Below are 25,512 nucleotides of genomic sequence, written 5' to 3'. Positions count from 1 at the left end.
GTCTTTTTTAATTTATAGCACAAAAAAAAAAAAACCCAGTAGTGATTAAATACCATCAAAAGAAAGCTCTATTTGTGTGAAGAAAAGGACACAAATTTTTTATGGGTACAGTGTTGCATGACTGAGTAATTGTCATTCAAAGTGTGAGAGCGCTGAAAGCTGAAGATCGGTCTGGGCAGGAAGGGGGTGAAAGTGCACTGTTGGCAAGTGGTTAAGGAAACAGGATCTTTTTTTTTTTGTGTTAACAAACGCTTTAATGCAGAGAATGCATTAGGGTAAAAAAAACTTCCCACCCTATTGAACATAAAAGAATACAGTATCTCACAAAGGTGAGTACACCCCTCACATTTTTGTAAATATTTTATTAATTTTTTTCATGTGAAACACTGAAGAAATTACACTTTGCTACAATGTAAAGTAGTGAGTGTACAGCTTGTATAACAGTATACATTTGCTGTCCCCTGAAAATAACTCACCACACAGCCATCAATGTCTAAACTGCTAACAACAAAAGTGAGTACACCCCTAAGTGAAAATGTCCAAACTGGGCCAAAAGTGTCAATATTTTGTGTGACCATCATTATTTTCCAGCACTGCCTTAACCCTCTTGTGCATGGAGTTCACCAGAGCTTCACAGGTTGCCACTGGAGTCCTCTTCCACTCCTCCATGACGACATCACGGAGCTGGTGGATGTTAGAGACCTTGCCCTCCTCCACCTTCTGTTTGAGGATGCCCCACAGATGCTCAATAGGGTTTAGGTCTGGAGCAGGGACGATCCGAGGCGGGTGCGGGGGGTGCACTGCGCCCAGGCGCCGCGTGAGGGGGGGCGCATGCCGCACATAACTTCAATCTCCCGCAAGTCGCGGGAGTCTCACTGCAGCCGCTACAATTTTTTTTTTTTTTGTAATTTCGGCACACAGCCAGAGTCAGGGCTCGAGTCCTGCAGGAGAAGCCAGAGAAGTTATGTTACCTCGTAGCTTTTGTGGGTGGTTTGATGTCCCACATGCTACAATCTCTGGCTGCTCTGTACGGCACCCAGCATCTGCCTCCCCCAGCCAAGCAGAGTGAGTCTGAACCCGCCCCCTCCTCCCTCGGCTCTGTCTGATCTGTATACAGAGGAGCTTGGGGGGAGGAGGAGATCGTTGTGCAGTGTGCATCTTCCGGACCGCGCGGATCTCAGGTCTGTGATCATTACATAGCAGAGACACAGTCACACAGTATCTCTTGCAGGGGGGAGGGGGGTCAGAGGGACTTGGAGAAGATAAAACTCAAGGAAGGAGAGTGAGGGAGACAAGCTAAAAGTTAATACTTGCAGGGAATGAGGGGTGTGTGTGAGGGGGGGGGGGGGGGGGGTTCTAAGTTCTAACAGAATACTGTATGTCCTAGAGGGGCTTTGGAAGAAGTGATGACTTATGCTGGGGGAGGGGGGTTGGATATGAAATAAGTCCACCCCCATCCCCCCCACTCCCAGCACAAGTCATCTCTCCTTCCAAAGCCCCCCTAGGACATACAGTATCCTGTTGTTAACCCCCCCCCCCCACCACCCAAAATCAATGAGATGCTGGCTGCTAAACAACGGATAGAGATGTAGGGCAATCGCCCAGGTGCCCACATTAGTGCCCCCCTCCCAGGCAAGTCAGTGGAGCCAGGTAGGGTGCACTGATATAAAGGTTCCCCCATATATCAGGACCCACCCCTTCCTTAGTGCATTCACTCTGCTGAAGGGGGTCTCTGGTGATCAGAGTCCCCCCTATATCAGAGTTATCGGCATTCCCCTTTACATTAGTCTGCAGGATTCCCCTTATAGTGCAAGGGGGAACTCTGTGGACGCTGACGTGAAGAGGAACTCTGATGTAAAGGGCAACGCTGCGGACCTTAAATAAGTGAGAACTCTGATGCAAAGGTGAACGCTGCGGACTCTGATATAAGGTGGTCTCTGGTCACTAGAGCTCCCCCTCCCTTATATTAGAGTTCTCCTTTAGAGCATGATCTGCAGAATTCCCCGTCAGAGTTCAGTTGCACTGTAAGGGGAAATTCTGCAGACTCTGATCTAAGGAGGGACTCCGTGCTGGCGGGTTACATTAAATCGGACCTTCGTGCACTGCCACCACAGAGCCCACACCACAGAGCCAGCACTGCCACCACAGAGCCCACACCACAGAGCCAGCACTGAACCCACAGAGCCCAGCGCCACAGAGCCAGCACTGCCACCACAGAGCCCACACCACAGAGCCAGCACTGCCACTACAGAGCCCACACCACGGAGCCAGCACTGCCACCACAGAGCCCAGCGCCACAGAGCCAGCACTGCCACCACAGAGCCCAGCGCCACAGAGCCAGCACTGCCACCACAGAGCCCAGCCCCACAGAGCCAGCACTGCCACCACAGAGCCAGCACTGCCACCACAGAGCCAGCACTGCCACCACAGAGCCAGCACTGCCACCACAGAGCCAGCACTGCCACCACAGAGCCAGCACTGCCACCACAGAGCCCACACCACGGAGCCAGCACTGCCACCACAGAGCCCACACCACAGAGCCAGCACTGCCACCACAGAGCCCACACCATAGAGCCAGCACTGCCACCACAGAGCCCACACCACGGAGCCAGCACTGCCACCACAGAGCCCACACCACAGAGCCAGCACTCCACCACAGAGCCCACACCATAGAGCCAGCACTGCCACCACAGAGCCCACACCACAGAGCCAGCACTGCCACCACAGAGCCAGCACTGCCACCACAGAGCCCAGCGCCACAGAGCCCACACCACAGAGCCAGGACTGCCACTACAGAGCCCCAGCGCCACAGAGCCCACAGAACACAGCACTGCCACCACAGAGCCCACACCACAGAGCCAGCACTGCCACCACAGAGTCCACACCATAGAGCCAGCACTGCCACTACAGAGCCCACACCACAGAGCCCACACCACAGAGCCAGCACTGCCACCACAGAGCCCATACCACAGAGCCAGCACTGCCACCACAGAGCCCACACCATAGAGCCAGCACTGCCACCACAGAGCCCACACCACAGAGCCAGCACTGCCACCACAGAGCCAGCACTGCAACCACAGAGCCCACACCACAGAGCCTGCACTGCCACCACAGAGCCAGCACTGCCACCACAGAGCCCAGTGCCACAGAGCCAGCACTGCCACTACAGAGCAGAGCGCCACAGAGCCCACAGAACACAGGACTGCCACTACAGAGCCCAGCGCCACAGAGCCCACAGAACACAGCACTGCCACTACAGAGCCCAGCGCCACAGAGCCCACAGAGCACAGCACTGCCACTACAGAGCCCAGGACCACAGAGCCAGCACCATAGAGGCCAGCACCACAGAGGCCGGCACCACAGAGGCCGGCACCACAGAGGCCGGCACCACAGAGGCCACAGAGCCCGGGAACCACAGAGCCAAGCACCACAGAGGCCACAGAGCCCAGCACCACAGAGGCCGGCACCACAGAGACCAGCATACCACAGAGACCAACATACCACAGAGACCAGCATACCACAGAGACCAGCATACCACAGAGACCAGCATACCACAGAGACCAGCATACCACAGAGACCAGCATACCACAGAGACCAGCATACCACAGAGACTGGTACCACAGCCCAGCACACCACAGAGATCGGCACACCACAGAGGAGCCAGGAATCAGGACCAGCAGCCAAGAATCAACGACCAGCAGCCAGCCCACAGGCCCCAGGACCAGCAGCCAAGAACCAGGACCAGAAGCCAGCCCCAAGGCCCCAGCAGCCAGACCCCAGGAGGACCAGCAGCCAGACCCCAGGACCAGCAATCGGAAAACAGGACCAGCAGCTCAGCCCCAAAAACCAGGACCAGCAGCCGGGAATCAGGACCAGCAGCCAGACCTCAGGACCAGCAGCAAAGCCCCAGAAGCCAGGACCCAGTCCCAGAAGCCAGGCCCCAGGACCAGCAGCCAGCCTTAGTACCCATTATTTAAGGTAAATGAAGTCTTCTAGTCTTGGGCCTGGGCATCAAAGTGCTATTAATTAATATAATATTGTTTATTTTTCTATTGTTCAGTGACACTCTAATGTAGTTTCTCATGGGGGCTGGAGGGGACTCTTTCTATCAGACACTCTCCAATAGGCACACAGAGGGCCTCGTTGTAGTCTCTAATGGGGCCTGGTGGGGGGGTCTTTCTAACAGACTTTAAAATGCACACAGAGATGACCTCTGCTTGAGAGACCCCCCCTCCAGGTCCTATGATACAACCCCATTGTAGTCTTTAATGGGTCCTGGTAGGGGGGGGGTCTTTCTAACAGACAGTCTAACAGAGGCCCTCTCTGTGTTCCTTGGAGAGACCCCCCTCCAAGTCCCATTAGGAAAAGGGGAGGAGTTAGTAAAGATGACCACGCCCACGTGGGGGGCGCCATAAATATTTCTGCACCCAGGCGTCTGTTACCCTAGGATCGGTCCTGGTCTGGAGACATGCTTGGCCAGTTCATCACCTTTACCCTCAGCTTCTTTAGCAAGGCAGTGGTCGTCTTGGAGGTATGTTTGGGGTTGTTATGTTGGAATACTGCCCTGCGGCCCAGTCTCCAAAGGGAGGGGAGACACACTTGTCTTTGTACTCCTCACCTGGTTGCCCCCACACACACTTGACACCATCTGAACCGAATAAGTTCATCTTGGTCTCATTAGACCACAGGACATGGTTCCAGTAATCCATGTCCTTAGTCTGCTTGTCTTCAGCAAACTGTTTGCAGGCTTTCTTGTGCATCATCTTTAGAAGAGGCTTCCTTCTGGGACGACAGCTATGCAGACCAATTTGATGCTGCGTGCGGTGTATGGTCTGAGCACTGACAGGCTGACCCCCCACCTCTTCAACCTCTGCAGCAATGCTGGCAGCGCTCATACGTCTATTTCCCAAAGACAACCTTTGGATATGATGCTGAGCACGTGCACTCAAATTCTTTGGTGGACCATGGCGGGGCCTGTTCTGAGCGGAACCTGTCCTGTTAAACCACTGTATGGTCCTGGCTACAGTGCTGCAGCTCAGTTTCAGGGTCTTGGCAATTGTCTTACAGCCTAAGGCATCTTTATGTAGAGCAACAATTCTTTTTTTCAGATCCTCAGTGAGTTCTTGGCCATGAGGTGCCATGTTGAACTTCCAGTGATCAGTATGAGAGAGAGAGAGAGAGAGTGATAACACTAAATTTAACACACCTGCTCCCCATTCACACCTGAGACCTTGTAACACTAACGAGTCACATGACACCGGGGAGGTAAAATGGCTAATTGGCCCAATTTGGACATTTTCACCTAGGGGTGTACTCGCTTTTGCTGCCAGCAATTTAGACATTAATGGCTGTGTGTTGAGTTATTTTGAGGGGACAACAAATGTACACTGTGTCATTTCTACAGTGTTGTCACATTAAAAAGGTTTATAAAAAAAATTTACAAAAATGTGAGGTGTGTACTTACTTTTGTGAAATACTGTACATGTCTTTGCATACAATACATGACAAAGGATTCCCAGAGCAGCAGAAGAAAACTATTTCCCTTTCATGCATGAGCTATCTCACCGAGAGCTTGGATAGAGTTTTCCAATAAGGAAGAACATCACTTCTTTGATTCCTTCTCCTCTGCAAGTACATTTTAGCTTTTAAAGGAGAAATATAGCCAAAGCTCATTTGGCTGTACTTCTCCTGTGGCTCAAGAAAAATGCATCCCAGTAGGTCTTCATATTGGTCTGTTGCACTTCAGTTTTTAATGCAGTTTTTGAGTCACAGGACTCATGAAAAACACACCATAAGCACAGAAAGATCGTGGTAAAATAGCGACAAAATCGTAGTAAAATCACAACATTAATCGGCACCTTTTTCTCTATCGGCAAAATGCAGAAAACACCATTTGCTCGTTTGTCTGTACCTCACCTGTGGATCACAGGAGTGTAGTTCGTCCAGTGACCCATTTTCAGCCGACAGCGGGCTGAAGTCTGTGTTCTGCTGACAACACAGAGCCGGTCCAGTTTTGGGAAAGATTGTGAACATATGGTGCCGCTGGAGGGATTAGTGTTAAGGCAAGTCTAGTATGTAATACATACTAGCAAATTATGACATTGCCTTACAGGGGAATTTTATGTTTTCTTCAACTGCGGTTTACGGGTCAGTTGATACCCATGCTGCAATCCTGTGCAATTCCTGTGCGTTCTGTGTGATGCAATTATAGGCTATACTTTCTAGGTGAATCGTGATTCCTTGACCTCCTAAATGTGAGCATAGTATGTAGAGAATGGAGAATCAACTCTATGATTTCTGCTTCCAAAATACCTGATTATTCCAAGTTTAGATAATGTCCATCTTAAAATTTTAATTCTACTTACCACCTGTGCCATAGTCTATGACTTTCCCAAAAAAGAAAGAGTCTTCCTTTAAACTTCCATCTCACACTGACAGTGCGCTATCATCAGGCAGAATAAATTAGAACAAATGTGGCTGTAAAAAAATAAAGAAAACATTGATAAAAATCTAACTTTTCAGAAGAATGAAATAATTTCTATGTGCATTATATCTATATAGTTCAGTGTCTAAAGCAATGATACTCTGTTTTCTTTGCAACTACTGAGCCGCTCATATCCATGTGATACTTTGTATCTGGGGTTTCAAGCAGTGTGAATGGGTGCGCTCCTGACATTGGATCTGCTTTACTTTTGCAATCCATGTCCTGAATAAAGTGCTGCTTTGCTACCTGTCACCATTATAGCATGCTGAAAAGGACAGTAAGAAAGTACATTACTGCAACTCATAGTAAAGATTACCCAGAGGAAACCCACACAAGCACCAAGAGAGCATGCAAACCTATTTAAACTATCAAATCAGCTAGACCCTTGCACTACTACTGTACATAGTCATAAAGTTGTAGAGCTAAGAGAGCACTTCTTTACAAGTTTTCAGAGCGCCAATCGCCGCTCACGTGACCCACCACCTCTCCCCTCCTCCTCCCCTCCCGACTGACTATAGCAAGGAATCCTGGGCCCCACCCGCTGTAGGCAGCTGTCAGACGGGCAGAGGAGAGAGTCGACGGGTCACGTGAGTGGTACTCGGCGCTCTGAAAACTGGTAAAGAACGCCTTATTTTTTTAAAACACACAGACCAGACAGAATGGTATGAAGTGGCTTAACAACCACTTTAAATGAGAAGATGAGATTGGTTATCAGTGTTAGAGTCAGCTGGGGACAGATGCAGCATCGGAGCAATGCTGCCTCCAGCTAGGCAAGTAATATTCTACAAAAAAAAAACTAAACACATATTTCTCTTTTAAGCTATGTAAATGATAGGCTTCCAACAACATAAGTTAAAATATAACTAAAGGCATTTTTTTTTGTTTTGGAAAGAGTGGAGGTGAATTATAATATCTGTCAGGTTTTTTTTGTGCGGTCTGTAACCCCTTTAGGAAGATTCATCCTCTCCATTTGTCCTGTTTATCATTATCATTGAAAGTAAAAGAAAACCCCACATTTTGGGTTGTCCCCAGAAAATTAATAGAGGGGAAATCTTCCAATGGAGACGCTAGTTCTGATGGCCTGTGGGTCCCCAAGGGATTCTCTGATTTCCCCTCACTTCCTGTTTTGAATATGTGACAGGAAGTGAAGGTAAATTTCCCTAATGGAGCACACATGGCAAAATAAATAACCAACAAATGAGGAGAAAAAAAAAAAAGTTTGCCTATAGTTCTACTTTAGGATACTAAACGGAAAATGTTATACTTACCTGATGGTATTTTCCTTTCCTGATGCATAAGCATGACAGCATACACGTATGGGTAGGCTCCGCCCTTTTCCCAGGACTGGTTATACTAGATAAATGAGTCGCTTCCCCTAAGCGGCATTCTCGTAATTAGACTCAAATGCGAAACCCCCAAGAGAGGGACCTGTATGCTGTCATGCTTATTCACGTCAGGTAATTAAGTATAAAATTATCAGTTTTCCTGACACAAGCATGACACCATACACGTATGGGATGTAGCACGCCAACAAAACCCATAAGGGAGGGCCATGCTGAAGTGTTTTAATCAACATATCCTTAGACTCGTTTAGAACTGAAGTTAACCCCCCTGTTTCCAGTGTTGCTTGATTAACTTTGTAATAGGCTAAAAATGTTTTTTAGTATATGAACCTAGTTGGTATCCTGTAAAAATAATTCTGGACCTATGAATTCTGCCCATGAGCATGCCACTTGTCTGATAATGTGGGCTCTGCACTAGATTGATGGATTCATCTGATGGAGTCATCTTTGCCCTATGCCATTGTCCTAGTGGACAGTGAAAAAGTCTTCTTCTGATACCGCCAGGTCTGAAGAAGGCACTGTCTGACCTTCTAGAGTATTTCTTCTACATCGAGTTCACTACCCAAGCTTGTGGTGACAGACATTTCAGTTTGGACATGCTGAAAGGGCGATGTCCTGTTCTAGATACAAGGATGCAGACCTTTGTATAGTGCCAAAGAAGCTAAAGCTATTTTGTTGGATAATGGTAGCAATATGGTAGTTTGGATATCTGAAATCCTTCTCACAGATGTGATAGCCTTAGGAAATACTGCTTTAGTGTCACGGAAAATATGGAGGAAGTCTTGCTCAGAAGAATGGAGTGGGACAACCTTCCCAACACTAGTTGCACTACAAGTTCTAAGGGGAAAGAACGATCTGTACAGGCCTTTCAGAATTGGTTTACCAAGATGTGCGCCAGTCCTTGGATCTCAGGAAGTGAGGACCTGACCAAGACTTGACTACCACCTAATCCCTTATCTCGGCTTACTTGCAGACATCTTAATCTTTACAGTCGGGAGAAGAGGATTCCATCCTTAAATTCTGCAAGGTTTCCCATGTTATAGTATACCTGAAGTTTGTAGCAGGTGCCCTAGCTTCCACAGGGTTTCAAATACTGAAAGGTGAGACCCCTAGATGAGCCTTCCATACTTGGTCTTCCAGCTGCTAGATCTAACTTGGATGAATTTGGATACACTTGGCCCCACCGTGTATCCTGAAATCTCAGGAAGGAGAATAGGAGGTTCTTGGGCCAAAGACTGTACTTGAGAACACCACGGCCTGCAAGGCCACCAGGACATTATTGCCCTCATCATGGATCCTGGTGAGCAGCTTGGAGACCACTGGGTCTTAGTGCCTATATAGGCTAACCTGCCGACCTAACTGGATGTTCGTAGTTCCACTGCTTCAACTTCTGGGAAGCCCCTTCTTGCAGGAATAACTTCCATTCACCACCATAGAGGTTGAGATTCATTGAACTGCTTGTTGGTCTACGGACACTCTTGACATTATCTGACAGGAAGTTCTGGGAAGCCAGAACACAAAGAACGATGATATCTACTGTTGGCAAACCTGAATGGGAGATACCTTTGACAAAGATTTAATAATATTGTATTCCTTCTTGCCATGAAGATGGGAGACTACCATTGCCGTCTGTTTGGAGCATAACTGAGGCCTCCTAGACTGTGTTGCCCAAACGACTTAAACGCTTGGGAATTACTGCACCCCCGATGTTAGCCACTTCATCCTCCATTGGCATATGTCACTGACCTTGAGCTAGTAGGTCACTGAGCTGAATACCAAGAAAGTAAATGGATTGTGAGGATTGGTATGACAGGAAGCTGATGAAAGCTGAAAAGTTATCTTTAGCCACCACCAACGAGACTTGTCTCATATGTGGGGTCATCTTCTCTGGAGTAGGAAGTGAATCTTCCATTACCTTAGACGGTCAAATTATAATGTTCTCAATCTTTCAGTGAGTCCAGCTGACTGCATGGATTACTGTAGACTACTTCTCGATCATTTGAGACCAAGGGATGTGAACAGATGGGATAGAGCTAGGACTTGCCCCAAGTGAGAACCTACAATTTGCTCAATGGGGTCATGAAAGAAAAAATACTCTTAGGAGAGAGGTTTGAAAGGGTTAAAGCTCAACTCTAGCCAAAACATTTTATTACTTTTGTAGAGAGTGGGAAAGGGTTAGAGGCTCTGTCAGGTTAATTTGCAAAGTCAATCAGCCCCTTCCTTTGAGCCTAGGGTGTCAAAGACTCATTACCTGGGATGTGTCATGAGCGGTACTCACATCCCCACCAAAGGAGGAGAGGATGGATCCATGATGTCATTGGCCCAGTGCTGTCACTTGGCACACATATATGGTGATTTTCTTTACTCGTAGCAAGTGATTGAAGCTATGGGGACCTAAGAAAAGAATTGTATGTGTTGCTGGGAATGGCAAAATTAAAGCAAACTTGTTGCTGGGCAAATACATGTTTTGTGGTCAGAAGTAGATGCTTGCATGTGCTGAGCAAGGATGGGTACAGTGGCAAATTTCTAGCTGTGCACATTTTATGTTCAAAAAACATTTCTTTCTTTTTTTTTTTAATCCAATTCAGCATGAAGACACATCTGGCCAATCTGATGAAAGCTCCTTGGCCCACTGCTTTTGAGGCAGAGGTATCCTTTAATAAAACTTAGCTGTCTAATTAGCTTAGTACTTGAGCGTTAGCGACTAGAGATCCACCAGTTTGAACAATGCCAAAACATCTGCCTTTTTGTTTACGGCCGCCTGATATGAAATTTGGCATAGCATCTTGGCAGGAGCGTCAGCTAACCACACTCCCCATACCACCCAGGATGGTCCTTATTGTGATTTCCTTTAGTCTGCCCCTCCTGGCAGCACCTTGAATGTATAGCGGTTTTCCTCAGAGCCAGAGAGGACCTGCCACTGTTGAAGGAACAAGTTGCCTCTTTTCCTTTGGGGAGTGGTGAAGGTATTAAGGGCTGGAAAGTTTTACCATCCATACTGCCTGTGCATTTTTTTTTTGAGGATATTATACCTACCTGACCCTCACCTTAATGATCATGGTTGGTCTCTGGGTAAGCGCATACCTCAAGGATATGAGCTGCAGGTTTGTGGTCATAATAAATGCCTGGAAGTACTGGCTAAGACTTTAGCATTAATACACTCTGTGGCCGTCCACACATCCATCTGCAGACACTGAAGCAGCAATGGACCTATATGCTATTGTTAGCTAGGATTAATCCCTCAGAAAAGTAATTACCAATAAATGTGTAATAGACAAATTACTTGCACTGTAAACTTAAGAAGAGCACTGAACTTCACTCCAGCATTTAGAGATAACAGTTTAGTGCATAATAATTATTAAACACATAGCAGCCCCCAATGTATAGAAGCCCCTAATGTATAGCAGCCAAAAGCAGGCATTAAACACATAGCAGCCATACAACGCATAGCAGTCATTAATACTGAAGCAATACTATATCAAAAGCAGCACAAGAAAGGGTTAATATACCTCAGACCAATAGCTCTGGCAGGATAATCTACACTAGGCCACTGGTCTGCAAAGGTTAAAAACAGCAAAGCCAGGTATTAGAGCATTAAACAGTAATCCAACCTACAGAGCCAGGCATCGCTGAGTTAATAGGAAAGACAAAACTTTGCACAGCAGACACCTGTGTATCAGGCCATGCATTAGAAATACTGCAGACAAAACAAAACCTGTGAGGCATTAATGAAACAAACCGAGCTATAACAGCAAGTTATCCTACTTTGGCAGCCTGACATATTAACCGCATAATAATCATAACAAACCATAACAGCCTATGGTTAAGCTTACCTGCCTGTGCAACACACATCCCTGACTGGCTCTAAAGTGATGGAAGAGGCTCGATTCCTGAACAGGTGGCCAACAATACACCCCCAGGCAGCCGCCCGGGGGCTCCTGGTCACTACCAACACCATTTTGCTGCTCCCTGTTGACCGAAATTCTGCCAGATGCCATCCCAATCCACACATCCATCTGGAAAGAGCAGCCTGCAGTACAGCCACATGAAGTAGATGAGGAGCCATTTTGGAAGGGGGCAGCCACCCTAACAACAATGCAGCATTTTGCAAGGGAAACAAAATATACACAGAGCACCAGACTAACCAACAGTGTGTGGGGCCACAACTCACCAGGAAGGAGAGACTGGATCAGTCCCAACAAAAAACAAGGCAGAACTGTTTTACCTTAACCACTTACCGCCCGCCCGCCGTCATATGACGGCGGGACGGTGCGGCTATTATCCTGGGCGGACGTCATATGACGTCCGCAGGAAATGCAGGGCAGGCGCGCGATCGCGGGCGCGCCGCCGTGCACTGCCGGTGTCGGCGTGTCCCCGGGACACAGCCGGTCACCGGCAGGGGGGAAACAGCCAATAGGCATGGCTGTTTCCCACGTGATCGGCTGTGTTCCAATGACACAGCCGATCACAATAGTGGAGCCCGGAAGATGACCGCGCATGCGCGATCGGGAGCGCGCATGCGCGATCGGGAGCGCGCAGCGCGGTCATGTCGGTGGCACTGTGTTCCGTAGGAACACAGCTGTCACCGGCGGTAGTAAACAGTCACTGACAGTGACTGTTTACTAAGTGATCGGCTGTGAATCCATTCACAGCCGATCACAAAATGTAAACACAGAGCAGTAACTGACTGTTACTAGCTCTTCTTCCCTCATACAGTTTCCAGTATGAGGGGAGCAGAGCTAGAAATAGTGAGTTACTGCTCTGTACACATGTAAAAAAGTAAAATCACACAAATAAAAGGTCCCCCCACACAGTCCTCAGCCCCCCCCCAATGTCACCTGTCACCCAACAGTCACCTCATCAGTGCCCAGAAATTGACACCCATAAGGCTACGTTCACATGTGAGCGCAGCGATCGCAGACAGAATCACCGCGATTCTGCCCGCGATCCGGAAATCATTGCAAATTGCGGGACGCCTGTGCGTTGCCCGTTTTTTGCAATAGCACCCCAAACGCTGTGCGATGTTGCTGCGATTTCCGCCTGCCGAATCGCGGTAACATCACGCAAACATCGCATGACGCCCAAAAAAGGTACAAGAGCTTCTTTGGGGCACCATGCGTTGTTTGCGTGATGTTACCTCGATTCGGCAGGCGGAAATCGCAGCAACATCGCACAGCGTTTGGGGTGCTATTGCAAATCACAGGCAACGCACAGGCGTCCCGCAATTTGCAATGATTTCTGGATCGCGGGCAGAATCGCAGTGATTCTGCCCATGATCGCTACGCTCACATGTGAACGTAGCCTAAAGTTCACCGGTCACCAGAGACTGCCATCAGTACCGCCGTGCACCATCGCCCGTCACCTGTCACCCATCAGTGACCATCGCCCATCACCTGTCACCCCATCAATCACCGTCACCTGTCACCCCATCAGTCATCGTCATCTGTCACCCCATCAGTCATCGTCACTTGTCACCCCATCAGTCATCGTCACTTGTCACCCCATCAATCATCGTCACATGTCACCCCGTCAGTGATTGTCATCTGTCACCCCATCAATCATCGTCACTTGTCACCTTATCAATCATCATCACCTGTCACCTCATCAATCATCGTCACCCCATCAGTCATCGTCACCTGTCACCCCATCAGTCATCGTCACCTGTCACCCCATCAGTCATTGTCACCTGTCACCCCATCAGTCATCGTCACCTGTCACCCCATCAGTCATCGTCACCTGTTTGCCATATACATGCAATCACTTACTGACCGCCTAACGACTATATGCGTCGGCCATTAAAAGCTAAATACTGGGGTTATGGCAGCAGATAGCCCCCATAACCCCGGTATTTTTTGAAACGGCGGGCGGTCGGCTTTCAGATAAGGGTGGTCCCAGTGGCGGATTCGCCGCGGAATTACCCTTACGGTGCAGGGGAAGAGGTGCCCCCCCTCCCCTCCTGCCGCGTCCCAGACGTTTTCCCAGCTTACCGGACCCGCCGACAGCGGGGAAAACTATCCGGTCCCGGATCCTCAGAGACAGGAAGTCGAGTGAGGGCAAGATGGCCCTCACTCGACTCTATGGTCTTGGAGGACCGGAGCTACGTCAAAAGACGTTGCCTAGCAACCGGTTTAAAGGGCCGCTTTTTTTTTTCTTCTTTCAACAATTTATTTTTTTTTTTTTTCTTTTTTAGTGTAGTTGTGAGGTCTTTTTGACCCCAGATCTCACAATAAAGAGGACCTGTCATGCCTATTTCTATTACAAGGGATGTTTACATTCCTTGTAATAGGAATAAAAATGATCAAAACATTTTTTTTTTTTAAACTGTGTAAAAATAAAAAAATAATAAATAAAATAAATAGGAACGAAAAAAAAAAAATTAAAGCGCCCTGTCCCCGTTAGCTCGCGCGCAGAAGCAAATGCATACGCAAGTCCCGCCCACGTATATAAACGGTGTTCAAACCATACATGTGAGGTATCGCCGCGATCGTTAGAGCGAGAGCAATAATTTGAGCCCTAGACCTCCTCTGTAACTCTAAGCTAGTAACCTGCAGAAATTTTTTAAATGTTGCCTATGGGGATTTTTAAGTACCAATGTTTGGCGCCATTCTGTGAGCATGCGCAATTTTGAAGCATGACATGTTGGGTATCTAATTACTCAGCGTAACATTATCTTTCACATTATGGAAAAAAAATGGGCTAAATTTACTGTTTTCTTATTTTTTAGTTCAAAAAAGTGAATTTTTTTAAAAAAAAAAAAATCGCATTTGGAAGACTGCTGCGCAAATATGGTGTGATAAAAAATATTGCAACGATCTCCATTTTATTCTCTAGGGTCTCTGCTAAAAAAAAATATATAATGTTTGGGGGTTCCAAGTAGTTTTCTAGCAAAAAAAATGATTTTAGCTTGTAAACACCAAGTGTCAAAAATAGGCCCAGTCTTAAAGTGGATAAATGGACAACTTTGTGTAAAGCGCTACTTGGATTATAGGCCTATGTATGTGGCCAGGCTGTGAAAAAGTGTTACACATGTGGTATCGCCATACTCAGGAGGAATAGCAGAATGTATTTTGGGGTGCAATTTTTGCTATGTACATGCTATGTGTTAGAAATATTGCATAAATGGACAGCTTTGTGTAAAAAAAATGTGTTTTCATTTTCTTTCCACATTTTCCAAAAACTTGTGGAAAAAAATGACATATTCAAAAGACTCATTATGCCTCAAAAATTATACGTTGGGCTGTTTGCTTTCCAAAATGGGGTCATTTTATGGGGGTTTCCATTGCCCTGGTGCTCCAGGGCCTTCAAAAGTACGATAGGTTGTCAGGAAATTATATGTGTAATTTGTGCTCCTAGAATGCCGGACGGTACTACTTGGATGTTAGGCCTCTGTAGGTGGCCAGGCTGTGAAAAAGTCTCACACATGTGGTATCGCCATACTCAGGAGGAGTAGTAGAATGTGTTTTGGGGTGTAGTTGCAAGTATACATATGCTGTGTGAGAGAAATAACCTGTTAATACATCAATTTGAAAAAAAAAAAAAAAAAATCTTCATTTTGCAAAGAATTGTGGGAAAAAATGACAACTTCAAAAAACTCACCATGCCCCTTATTAAATACCTTGGAATGTCTACTTTCCAAAAAGGGGTCATTTGGGGGGTATTTGTACTTTCCTGACTTTTTAGTGTCTCAAGAAATGAGATAGGCCTTCAGTACATCAGGTGTGGTCAAGTGTGATCAATTTTCAATGAATAGCACCATAACTTGTGGACTCTATAACTTTCACAAAGACCAAATAATATACACTTATTTGGGTTATTTTTACCAAAGATAAGTAGCAGTATAAATTTTGGCCAAAATTTGTGAAGAAAAATTACTCATTTGCTAAATTTTATGACAGAAACAAAGAAAAATGTGTTTTTTCACAATATTTTCAGTCTTTTTTTATTTAAAGCACAAAAAATAAAAAACCCAGTAGTGATTAAATACCATCAAAAGAAAGCTCTATTTGTGTGAAAAAAAAGGACGCAAATTTTTTATGGGTACAGTGTTGCATGAGTAATTGTCATTCAAAGTGTGAGAGCGCTGAAAGCTGAAAATCAGTCTGGGCAGGAAGGGGGTGAAAGTGCACTGTAGGCAAGTGGTTAATCCAGAGACCAGTATCCTGCACCCCAGTACCTGGAGCTGGGGGAGGCCTCCCTCGTATAGGTGGTTTACACCCGAATGGAGGGCGCTTCATCACAGGAGAGAGGGGGAACAAAAAATCTTCTTTCCATAGTTATAACCTGTTGAGCAGTTGAGAAACAAAAAGAGAATGGCGCCTTAGGGGACGCAGGTCATTTATCTAGTATAACCAGTCCTGATTGGGCGAGGGGCGGAGCCTACCCATACATGTATGCTGTCATGCTTGTGCTAGCCATACTTCCGACACCGGCGGCTGCCTGAAAGGGTGCAGTCACTTTCATCCAACAATTATTTTCCTGGCCCCATTGATGTTTACACTGAAGGATGTCAAGCTGGTTTGTGGTGGTGACAGGGCCACCTATGGCTCAAATTTCAGCTAATCCAGCAGAATCAGGCCGAAATTCCAGCCATACCAGCTGCCTTAATTAAACAAATAAAATAAGATTTTTGTAAGATCTTACCATAAACAATCTTTTTCTCTGAAGTCCATTGACAGACGCAGCCTCATTTTCATTAGCTGAATGGGGTTGTGCTCCTGCCTGCAGGAGTAGTCTAGGCAGGAATAATGTAAATGTACACACCCACGGGGTTGTCCCCACAGGCATAACCCACACACACTCAGCTCAGCAAACCAGTTTAGTTGCAAGCAGTGAAGAAAAAAAACATCCCCATATCGGAGAGGTGGGTGCTGCGTCTGTCAATGGACTTCAGAGAAAAAGATTTTACAGTAGGATCTTACAAAAATCTTATTTTCTCTATCGTCCATTGACAGACGCAGCCTCTTCATTCATTAGCTGAATGGGACGTCCCAAAGCAGTGTAGGTATGAGGGGTGGGAAGAACGCAACCAGAAAGTAACGTAAACTCCAAAGGCTAAACATAGCCAACTGGGTAACATGAAGCTCAACCAAACAACAGGAGCTCACCCATGTAAAAGACCACTAAGAGAAACAAAAACATTCTCTTACAAAACTGGTTTGATGAACTGAGTGTGTGTGGGTTATACCTATGGGGACAGCCCCGTGGGCATGTACATTTAAATTTTTCCTGCCTAGACTACTCCTGCAGGGAGGAGCATAACCCCATTCAGCTAATGAAGATGAGGCTGCATCTGTTAATGGACGATAGAGAAAACACTATACTTTAGAGTGGTAGTAAACTCTGTTTTACCACCTATATCTACCGGTAAGCCTATAATAAGGCTTACCTGTAGGTACTGTGAGAATCTACTAAACTTGCACTGTTTAGGAGATATTCAGAGTGCAGGCAGCCAGTGATCTTACTGCATGCACTCTGAAGGTCCAGAATACCATGCCGGACCTTCAGAGTCCGTGCTGTAAACGGCGGCTCCCATGCGCATGTGCCGGAGTGACATCATTGTGCCCCCGGCCACTCATGTAGCATGACATTTCCTTTCAGGGGAAATTATTTTTCTTCGACTGCAGGTCAGTTGACACCATGCTGCATTCTTGTGCAATTCCTGTGCGTTCCCATGTGTTTGGTAATGGAGCCGTTCAAATTGCTTAAACTCAACTCGCAGGGTCTTTAAAAAAAGGTTTCCTGCACTACTTTTCTGCAATTTCATTGCGACTTTTGCAGCCCATTTGAACAGGCTGAAATTGCACTGTAGCGCAAAGAAATTAGTACATGCGCTGTTTTTTAAAAGGTGTCACACAAAACTGCATGACACTGCGGTACCATGTGATTTGGTGCCTGCAAACGCACAAGTTCATGATCTGTGTTTGTGGAGCCAATAACGTTACATTGGCTCCCGCAGCAAATTGCAATGGCAATGAGTTTTTAGCATGGTGAAGGAAATGCACGTGTAACATGCCGTTCCCACACTATGTTCTGGTCTGAACCGGCCATCAAGGATGCTTTTAGTATTTTCCTTTTAATAAATGTTTTCTGGATTCTGCTATTGACCCTGAACATGAAATATTTGGGGAGGAAACGGATATTCATTCTTGGAGATGCAGTTGTCACTCATCACAGATCTAATCTTTCATTACTGGGCTATACATTCTAGGTGACTCGTGATTCCTTGACCTCCTGAATGTGAGCATAGTATGTAGAGAATGGAGAATCAACTCTATGATTTCTGCTTTCAAAATACCTGATTATTCCAAGAGTAGATAATGTCCATCATAAAATTTTATTATACTTACCACCTGTGCCATAGTCTATGACTTTCCCAAAAAAGAAAGTCTTCCTTTAAACTTCCATCTCACACTGACAGTGCGCTATCCCCAGGCAGATTAAATTAGAACAAATGTGGATATAAAAAAATGAAAGAAAACATTGATAAAAAAAATCTAACTTTTCAGAAAAATGAAATCATTTCTATGTGCATGATATCTATATAATTCAGTGTCTAAAGCAATGATACTCCATTTTCTTTTCAATTACTGAGCCGCTCATATCCATGTGATACCTTGTATCTGGGGTTTCAAGCAGTGTGCGCTCCTGACTCTGGATCTGCTACACTTTTGCAATCCATGTCCTGAATAAAGTACTGTTTTGCTACCTGTCATCATTATAGCATGCTGCAAGGACAGTAAGGAAGTACATTACTGCAACTCATAGTAAAGATTACCCAGAGGAAACCCACACAAGCAAGAGGAGGGCATGCACTGTACCATAGCTGCGGAGCCCCGACTCCATGGTCAGTTTACGTGTCTCCATCATCCGCAGCTCACCTGTCTTCCTCTGTCCTCTCTCCCCTCCCTCCCTGCCTATCTGCTCCTGTGTCAGTGTGCGCCCCTCCCCTCCTGCTGCTGTAATCTAATTTAAAGTTTCATATCCTATCCTGTCTACAGTCTGTTTAATAATCCTGTGTGCCCCTGTGTCTGTGTTGTATAAAAATAAGCCATTCTTTACAAGTTTTCAGAGCGCCAATCGCCACTCACGTGACCCACCGCCTCTCCCCTCCTCTTACCCCTCCTGACTGACTACAGCAAGGAATCCTCGGCCCCACCCACTGCAGTCAGCTGTCAGACAGGGAGAGGAGAGAGCCGATGAGTCACGTGAGCAGTACTTGGCGCTCTGAAAACTGGTAAAGAACGCCTTATTTTTTTAAAACACATACAGGGGCACACAGGATTATTAAACAGACCAGACAGGATAGTATAAAGTGGCTTAACAGCCACTTTAAATGGGAAGTTGAGATTCCAGGGGGGGCATTTGTTTCCCCACTTTCCCCTACTTGTGGATGCCCATACGCCCTTGCCTTACTACTGTACAAAGTTATAGAGTTGTAGAGCTAAGAGAGATGGTACATCCCGATTGTAACATGTGTAGTGAGCTTTACACCAATATGAGTTGTCAGGACTGCTCAAAATCGCATTACAAGTTGCACCCTATTTTCGGTAATGGAGCCGTTCAAATTGCTTAAACTCAAGTCGCAGGGTCTTTAAAAAAAAAAAAAAAAGGTTTCCTGCACGACTTTTCTGAAATTTCATTGCGACTTGCATTGACTTCTGTTAAATTAAGTCGCAATAAAGTTGGAGATCACAACTCACACTGATCAGCGACTTTAAAATCAGGCTGAAGTAGCTTGAACCAGGGCTTATAGGAGAAGTAAAGCTCATTTGGTTGTACTTCTCCTGTGGATCACAGGAGTGCAGTTTATCCTGCGCTCCTGTGACCTGCTTTCAGCAGACAGCGGGCTGAAGACTGCTGCCAGCTGATGTCACAGAGCCGGTCCAGGCTGGGGTAAGATCGCGACAATATGGTTGGGATCCACCAACAACTTTGGACCAGCACCTGACTCAGTCTCTCAGCGAGCCGCTGAGAGCCTGAGCCAGCCACTCCCAACCCCTCCACAGCCCAGGGCTCCTCTAGTGAGTATGGAGTGGAGTGGGGGGGGTGGGGGACAGAGCAGACAGCGGTGACTGACAGCAGCTCTCTGCTCACAGAGCACTGAGAACCAAGCAATCAGAGGGGTTTGATTGCTCTGTTCTTAATGTTAGAGCTGGTGGGGACAGATGTAGGTAGGTATGATTCCTAGGTAAGTATAAATTTAAAAAAAAAAAATGCACTCCTCTTTTAACCACTTGCCGACCGCCGCAAGTAGATATACTGCGGCGGTCAGCCCCTCACAGGCAGAGTGACGTATATATACGTCACTAGCCTGTGAGGCTCTGGGGAGCGAGCGCGCACCACCGGCGGCGCGCTCCCGCTCGGTCACGGGCTCTCCCGCACGTGTGATCGGCGGACCCGATGTCCGCCGGTCACCCAACGATCGTCGGGGAGAGGGAGAAAGGCAGGCGGCTGATGTAAACAAGCCGCCTTTCATTCTCCCCTGTGTAGGAACAATGATCATACGGTTCTACTATGTAGGACCTTTGATCATTGTTCCTACAGCTCAAGCCACAGCCAATCACAGTTAGAAGCACTCCCCTAGGGACACACACAGCCCCTCCCTCTCAAATAAAGTTAACCCCTTCACTGCCAGTGTAATTTTACAGTAACAGTGCATATGTATAGCACTGATTACTGTAGAAATGTCACTGGTAACCCCAAAAGTGTCAAAAATGTCAGTCAAGGGTCCGATCTGTCCGCCGCAATGTCGCAGTACCGCAAAAAAAACGCAAATCGCTGCCATTACGCGTTAAAAAAAAAAAAACAACAAAAATGACAAAAATCTTTCCCTTTGTTAGTAAACGCGATAACTTTTGTGCAAACCAATCAAAATATGCTTTTTGCGATTTTTTTACCAAACATATGTAGCATAAAACAAATTGGCTGAAAATGTTAAAAAAATTTGATTTTTACATTTTTTGGGGGGGGGGATTTCACATAAAAAAAATGTGAAAATATTGTTATTTTTGCAAAATTGACGCTCTTTTTTGTTTATAGCGCATGATAAAAAAAAAAAAAAAAAAAAAAAAAAATCGCACAGGTGATCAAATACCACCAAAAGAAAGCTCTATTTGTGGGAAAAAAAGGACGTCAAATTCGTTTAGGTACAGCGTCGCACGACCGCGCAATTGTCCGTTAAAGTCACGCAGTGCCGAATTGCAAAATACCCCCTGGTCTTTCAGCAGCCAAATCCTCCGGGGCTTAAGTGGTTAAGCTTCTCTATGGTAACAAAGTTTACTTTTTGGTCCCAGCAATTATCTGCATACGAATTCAACGCGCTTGCTGTGTCCCTATGGCTTGATCTGGGTCCAAGCTGTATGGATTCAATAGTCAAACCCTCAAATGTCCACTGAGGCCGTAGTAACTAACAGCTGAATGGTGGGGGGATGATAACTTTTTGACGATAAGGGTCGAGAGGCAGAGCTCCGGGCTCCATGTACAGCCTAAGCCTAGTTGTAACTGCTGCAGCGACCTAAAGTTAAACTTCAGCCAAAGTACGCAACTCCATAAGGCTAGGTTCACATAAGACCATGCTCTGAAAAGTGAGCTGCGGTGGATCGTTTTTCAGTGTGCAGCTAAGCAACCAATGTCAGGCAGTCAGATGGCCTTCCTAATGCCTTTTTTTCTGACAAATTATTATACAAGATTTATATAGCGCCGACAGTTTGCGCAGCGCTTTACAATATGAGGGAAGACAATACAGTTACAATACAATTCAATACAGGAGGAATTAGAGGGCTCTGCTCGTTAGAGCTTACAATCTAGAAGACAAATAGCATTTTAATGTGACATTGAGGTGCTGAGAGAGAAGCGTTTGGCTTGAGGTTATGAACCAATGACTTTAGCTTAGGTTCACACTAGTGAGTGCAAAACACATGTCATTCCCACAGGAATCATACCGCATTCCTGTGCACATTACATGTGATGTCTGCGTGGTGCGATCGATTCAAGCCATACATTTTCTGTGGCCAAAATTGCATCGGATCTACACCACAATGGTGCAGGACCCTTCCCCCCCCCCCCCACGCACCTGAATCGCATCGCATTTTTACACTTATTCTGGCAATCGCATTGCGTTTTGCGATCTGTTTTGGGGTGCCCTTAATCTGACACCCGTAGCACATCACATGGACGCCGTGCGATTGCTTTAGAGTGCAATGCGATGCAGAGAAACGCAGCAAATCATGTGCGTTTCCTGCATTGAATCAGTGTAAACCAGGCCTGAATGGCTGAGATTGACAGACAGTGCCCCCTGGTAACTCAATGTCCCACCTTTGCTGCGGCCGTGACGCAAAGCATCACAGGTGTGACATGTGATTGGCCTCCTTTAGCCGTATGCTGCACGTATAGCAAAAAAAAAGCCTGGTCATTAACCACTTCAGCCCTTGAAGGTTTAACCCCTTCATGACCAGACCATTTTTTGCGATATGTTAATTTAAGTGTCAATTGCGCAAACGTGTGACGATGTACCCAAATAAAATAAATGTCTTTTTTTTCCCACAAATAGAGCTTTCTTTTGATGGTATTTGATTACTTCTGCGGTTTTTATTTTTTGCACTATAAACAAAAAAGTGCGACAATTTTGAAAGAAAAATATTTTTTCACTTTCTGCTATCAAACATATCTAATAAAAAAAATGGAAAAAAATCTAATTTTTAATATTCCTCAATGTAGGCCAATATGTATTCTGCTGCATGTTTTTTGTCTTTGTTAAAAAAAAAAAAATCCCAATAAGCATATACTGATTTTTTTTTTTTTTTTGCGCAAAAATTATAGCATCTACAAATTATGGGATAGATTTATGGAATTTTTTTTAGTAATGGTGGCGATCAGCGATTTTTAGCGGGACTGCGACATTGCAGCGGACAAATCTGACACTTAAGGCCCGTACACACGTACCGATTGTTGGCCGTAAATATTCGGCCGACGACCGATCGGCCGATTGTAGGCTTGTTAGTATGATGCTTCCGACAGCCGACAGCTCATTTTCGGCCCAACAGAATCTGTCGTGCGGGCATTAAAATTTTTGTTGGCCAACACCAGAATGGCCGATTGTGCGTCAGTCAGTACAGAATTCGGCCGACAGACAGCAGATTTGCAAGACTGGGCATGCTCAGAAAAGAAAAAACACAGGGAAAGTTAACCATCACATGACATCACTCCTGCAGTCGGCTGTTGTTGGCCGACAAAATTCGTGTGCAGTGTTTTGCAGTTTTCAACAGACACCGACAGCCCTGGACAAAAGACAGCCGATCGGTCGGCCGACGATCGGTACGTGTGTACGGGGCTTAAGTGACACTTTTTTGGGACCAGTGACACCAATACTGTGATCGGTGCTAAAAGAAATGCACTGTCTCTGTACTGACACTGGCAGGGAAGGGGTTAACATCAGGGTCAAAGGGTTAAATGTGTTCCAAGGGACTACTTTATAACTGTGTGGGAGGGGGGGGGGTTTGCTTTGACTGGGAGAAGACAGAGATCCTTGTTCCTGCTTAGCAGAAACACAGGATCTCCATCTTCCCCTCTGACACAGAACCTTGTTTACATAGGCAGACCGCCGTTTTGCCTCTCTCGGGAACGATCGCTGGGTGCCAACGAACATCAAGTCTGCTGGACCCGCTCAGTGGCTGCCGCTGTGTCCAATTACAGCTGGAGAGGGTCGCATGCGCGCCCCAGACCCGGTACAAAAAATTACGCACAGGTGACACGCTGAGCAGTATATGTACGTGGGGAATACCCGAAGCGGTTAAGGGGGGCGGTCGTGGGGTGGCAAACTGTGGCTCAGCTGCCTGTTTTTACTGCCTTTGTGTCCAATCTCAGCTGGAGAGGGTCGCATGCGCGCCCCAGACCCGGTACAAAAAATGACGCACAGGTGACAAGCTGAGCAGTATATGTACGTGGGGAATACCCGAAGCGGTTAAGGGGGGCGGTTGTGGGGTGGCAAACTGTGGCTCAGCTGCCTGTTTTTACTGCCTTTGTGTCCAATCTCAGCTGGAGAGGGTCGCATGCGCGCCCCAGACCCGGTACAAAAAATGACGCACAGGTGACACGCTGAGCAGTATATGTACGTGGGGAATACCCGGAAGCGGTTAAGGGGGGGGGGGGGCAGTCGTGGGGTGGCAAACTGTGGCTCAGCTGCCTGTTTTAACTGCCTAAGGGGGAAGTTACCTCTTGTCAGGTGTACCATATCCTCAGCCTGGTTCTGCTTTCACCGGATACTACGGCCAGCGCTGGCCATTAAAGCGGCGACTCTCGTACAGGGGAGCCATCGTGTCGTTTACCTGCCCCCCCTCTCCGCTTGTATTCTGTAGAGATAGAAGTGTCCCCTGACCATAAAGTTGTCATACCTCCGAATGTCCCTGGCAGAGGTCAGCTGATGTATTGCTGGCTACTCAGGAGCCGAGGACTTGCCATAGAGGAGCACAGATAAAAGCCATCATAAGGCACATCTGTCACAGAGCTGTGTCAGCTCTCCCGGAAATGCTGGGGATTCCCTCCAATGTCTCTCTTTACCCCGCATACACTCTACCGGAATCTCAGTGACTTGCTCTGCTGAAACTCCACCCACCTACATCAGCTGATCTCTGTATGCGTTCCACAGCTGGCTGGCAGGCTCCCACCGGGTTGCCTAGTAACGCCTAGTCCTGGCACAGCCGCTAGACGATGAACCTAGGTACAGACAGATAAAAAAGTCTGTCTGGTTATACTCATTTATTTCAGATTTTAGAGGATCCAACAAGACTTCTAGGCCTTTATCGTAAAAATAAAAAGGAATGACTATCGTTGTTTTGCTTGTCTTCAGTACCGGGGAGCGGCGGCCATTTTCTTGTAGCCCATGTTATGCTTCCTGCAGGCTAAGGTCCGCCAGCTTTTTACTACATGTCCCAACATGCCCACCGTGGCTGTGCAGGGTCATGCAATGCCTCATGGGACTTTCAGTTTCTTAACAGCTGAGAGACTATACTGGTATGGAGACACGTGTAGAGAAAGGATTTGTCACATTGCGGACCCAATAGCATTCTTGTACACAGGTGTCTTCACTTCAGTCACCTTGCTTGCTGAGAGCAAAAATACATTTTTTTATTTTTTATTTAGCTCTTGCAGAAACATTTTAGTTGATGAAAAAAAGTATAACAAAAAAAAAATAGAGGTGCACCGAATGGAAATTTTTGTGCCAAAACCGAAAATGCATTTGACAGAAAACCGAACCTGAAAATTACAGTTTTTTAAAAAAAATATTTATATTTTTCTGTATAATTATATTATATTCAACTTTTTTATTAATATAATGAATTTAAATGATTATGAATTTATTGTCGGCCGATAGTGGCACCTTTAGCGTAAGAAAAGCTCAGGAAAAATGCATCAATTTAAATTCTATGTATGTCTTCACACCGGTCTGTTGCGCTTCCGTTGTGGTGTTAAAAATCTTGCTTGCTGCCTTTTTGGCCAGTTAACCACTTAAGCCCCGGAAGATTTTACCCCCTTCCTGACCAGGGCCTATTTTGCGATTCGGCACTGCGTGACTTTAACGGACAATTGCGCAGTCGTGCGACGATGTACCCAAATGAAATTTACGTCCTTTTTTCCCCACAAACAGAGCTTTCTTTTGGTGGTATTTGATCACCTGTGCAATTTTGTGAT

The 25,512-nt window shown here is 46.3% G+C and overlaps 1 protein-coding gene across 1 annotated transcript in view; it reads right to left on the bottom strand.

Annotated features, from left to right (window-relative positions):
• The window catches only part of PARP11 (poly(ADP-ribose) polymerase family member 11), a 69,295-nt gene extending 44,980 nt beyond the window's left edge, over positions 1-24,315 (bottom strand). The window contains exons 1-2 of the mRNA XM_082256228.1: positions 24,216-24,315; positions 6,366-6,477 (exon numbers count right to left, since the gene is read on the bottom strand). Coding sequence (XP_082112354.1) covers positions 6,366-6,377 — 12 coding nt within the window. The 5' untranslated portion in view covers positions 6,378-6,477; positions 24,216-24,315. The remainder of the gene's footprint in view (positions 1-6,365; positions 6,478-24,215) is intronic.
• Positions 24,316-25,512: the final 1,197 nt, after the last annotated feature.

This window comes from Pelophylax lessonae, assembly GCF_965119305.1.
Source record: "Pelophylax lessonae genome assembly, chromosome: 4".
In the NCBI taxonomy this organism is placed as follows: Eukaryota; Metazoa; Chordata; class Amphibia; order Anura; family Ranidae; genus Pelophylax; species Pelophylax lessonae.
The sequence above is the reverse complement of the archived record's forward strand: the minus strand, read 5'-3'. Positions and strand labels throughout refer to the sequence as shown.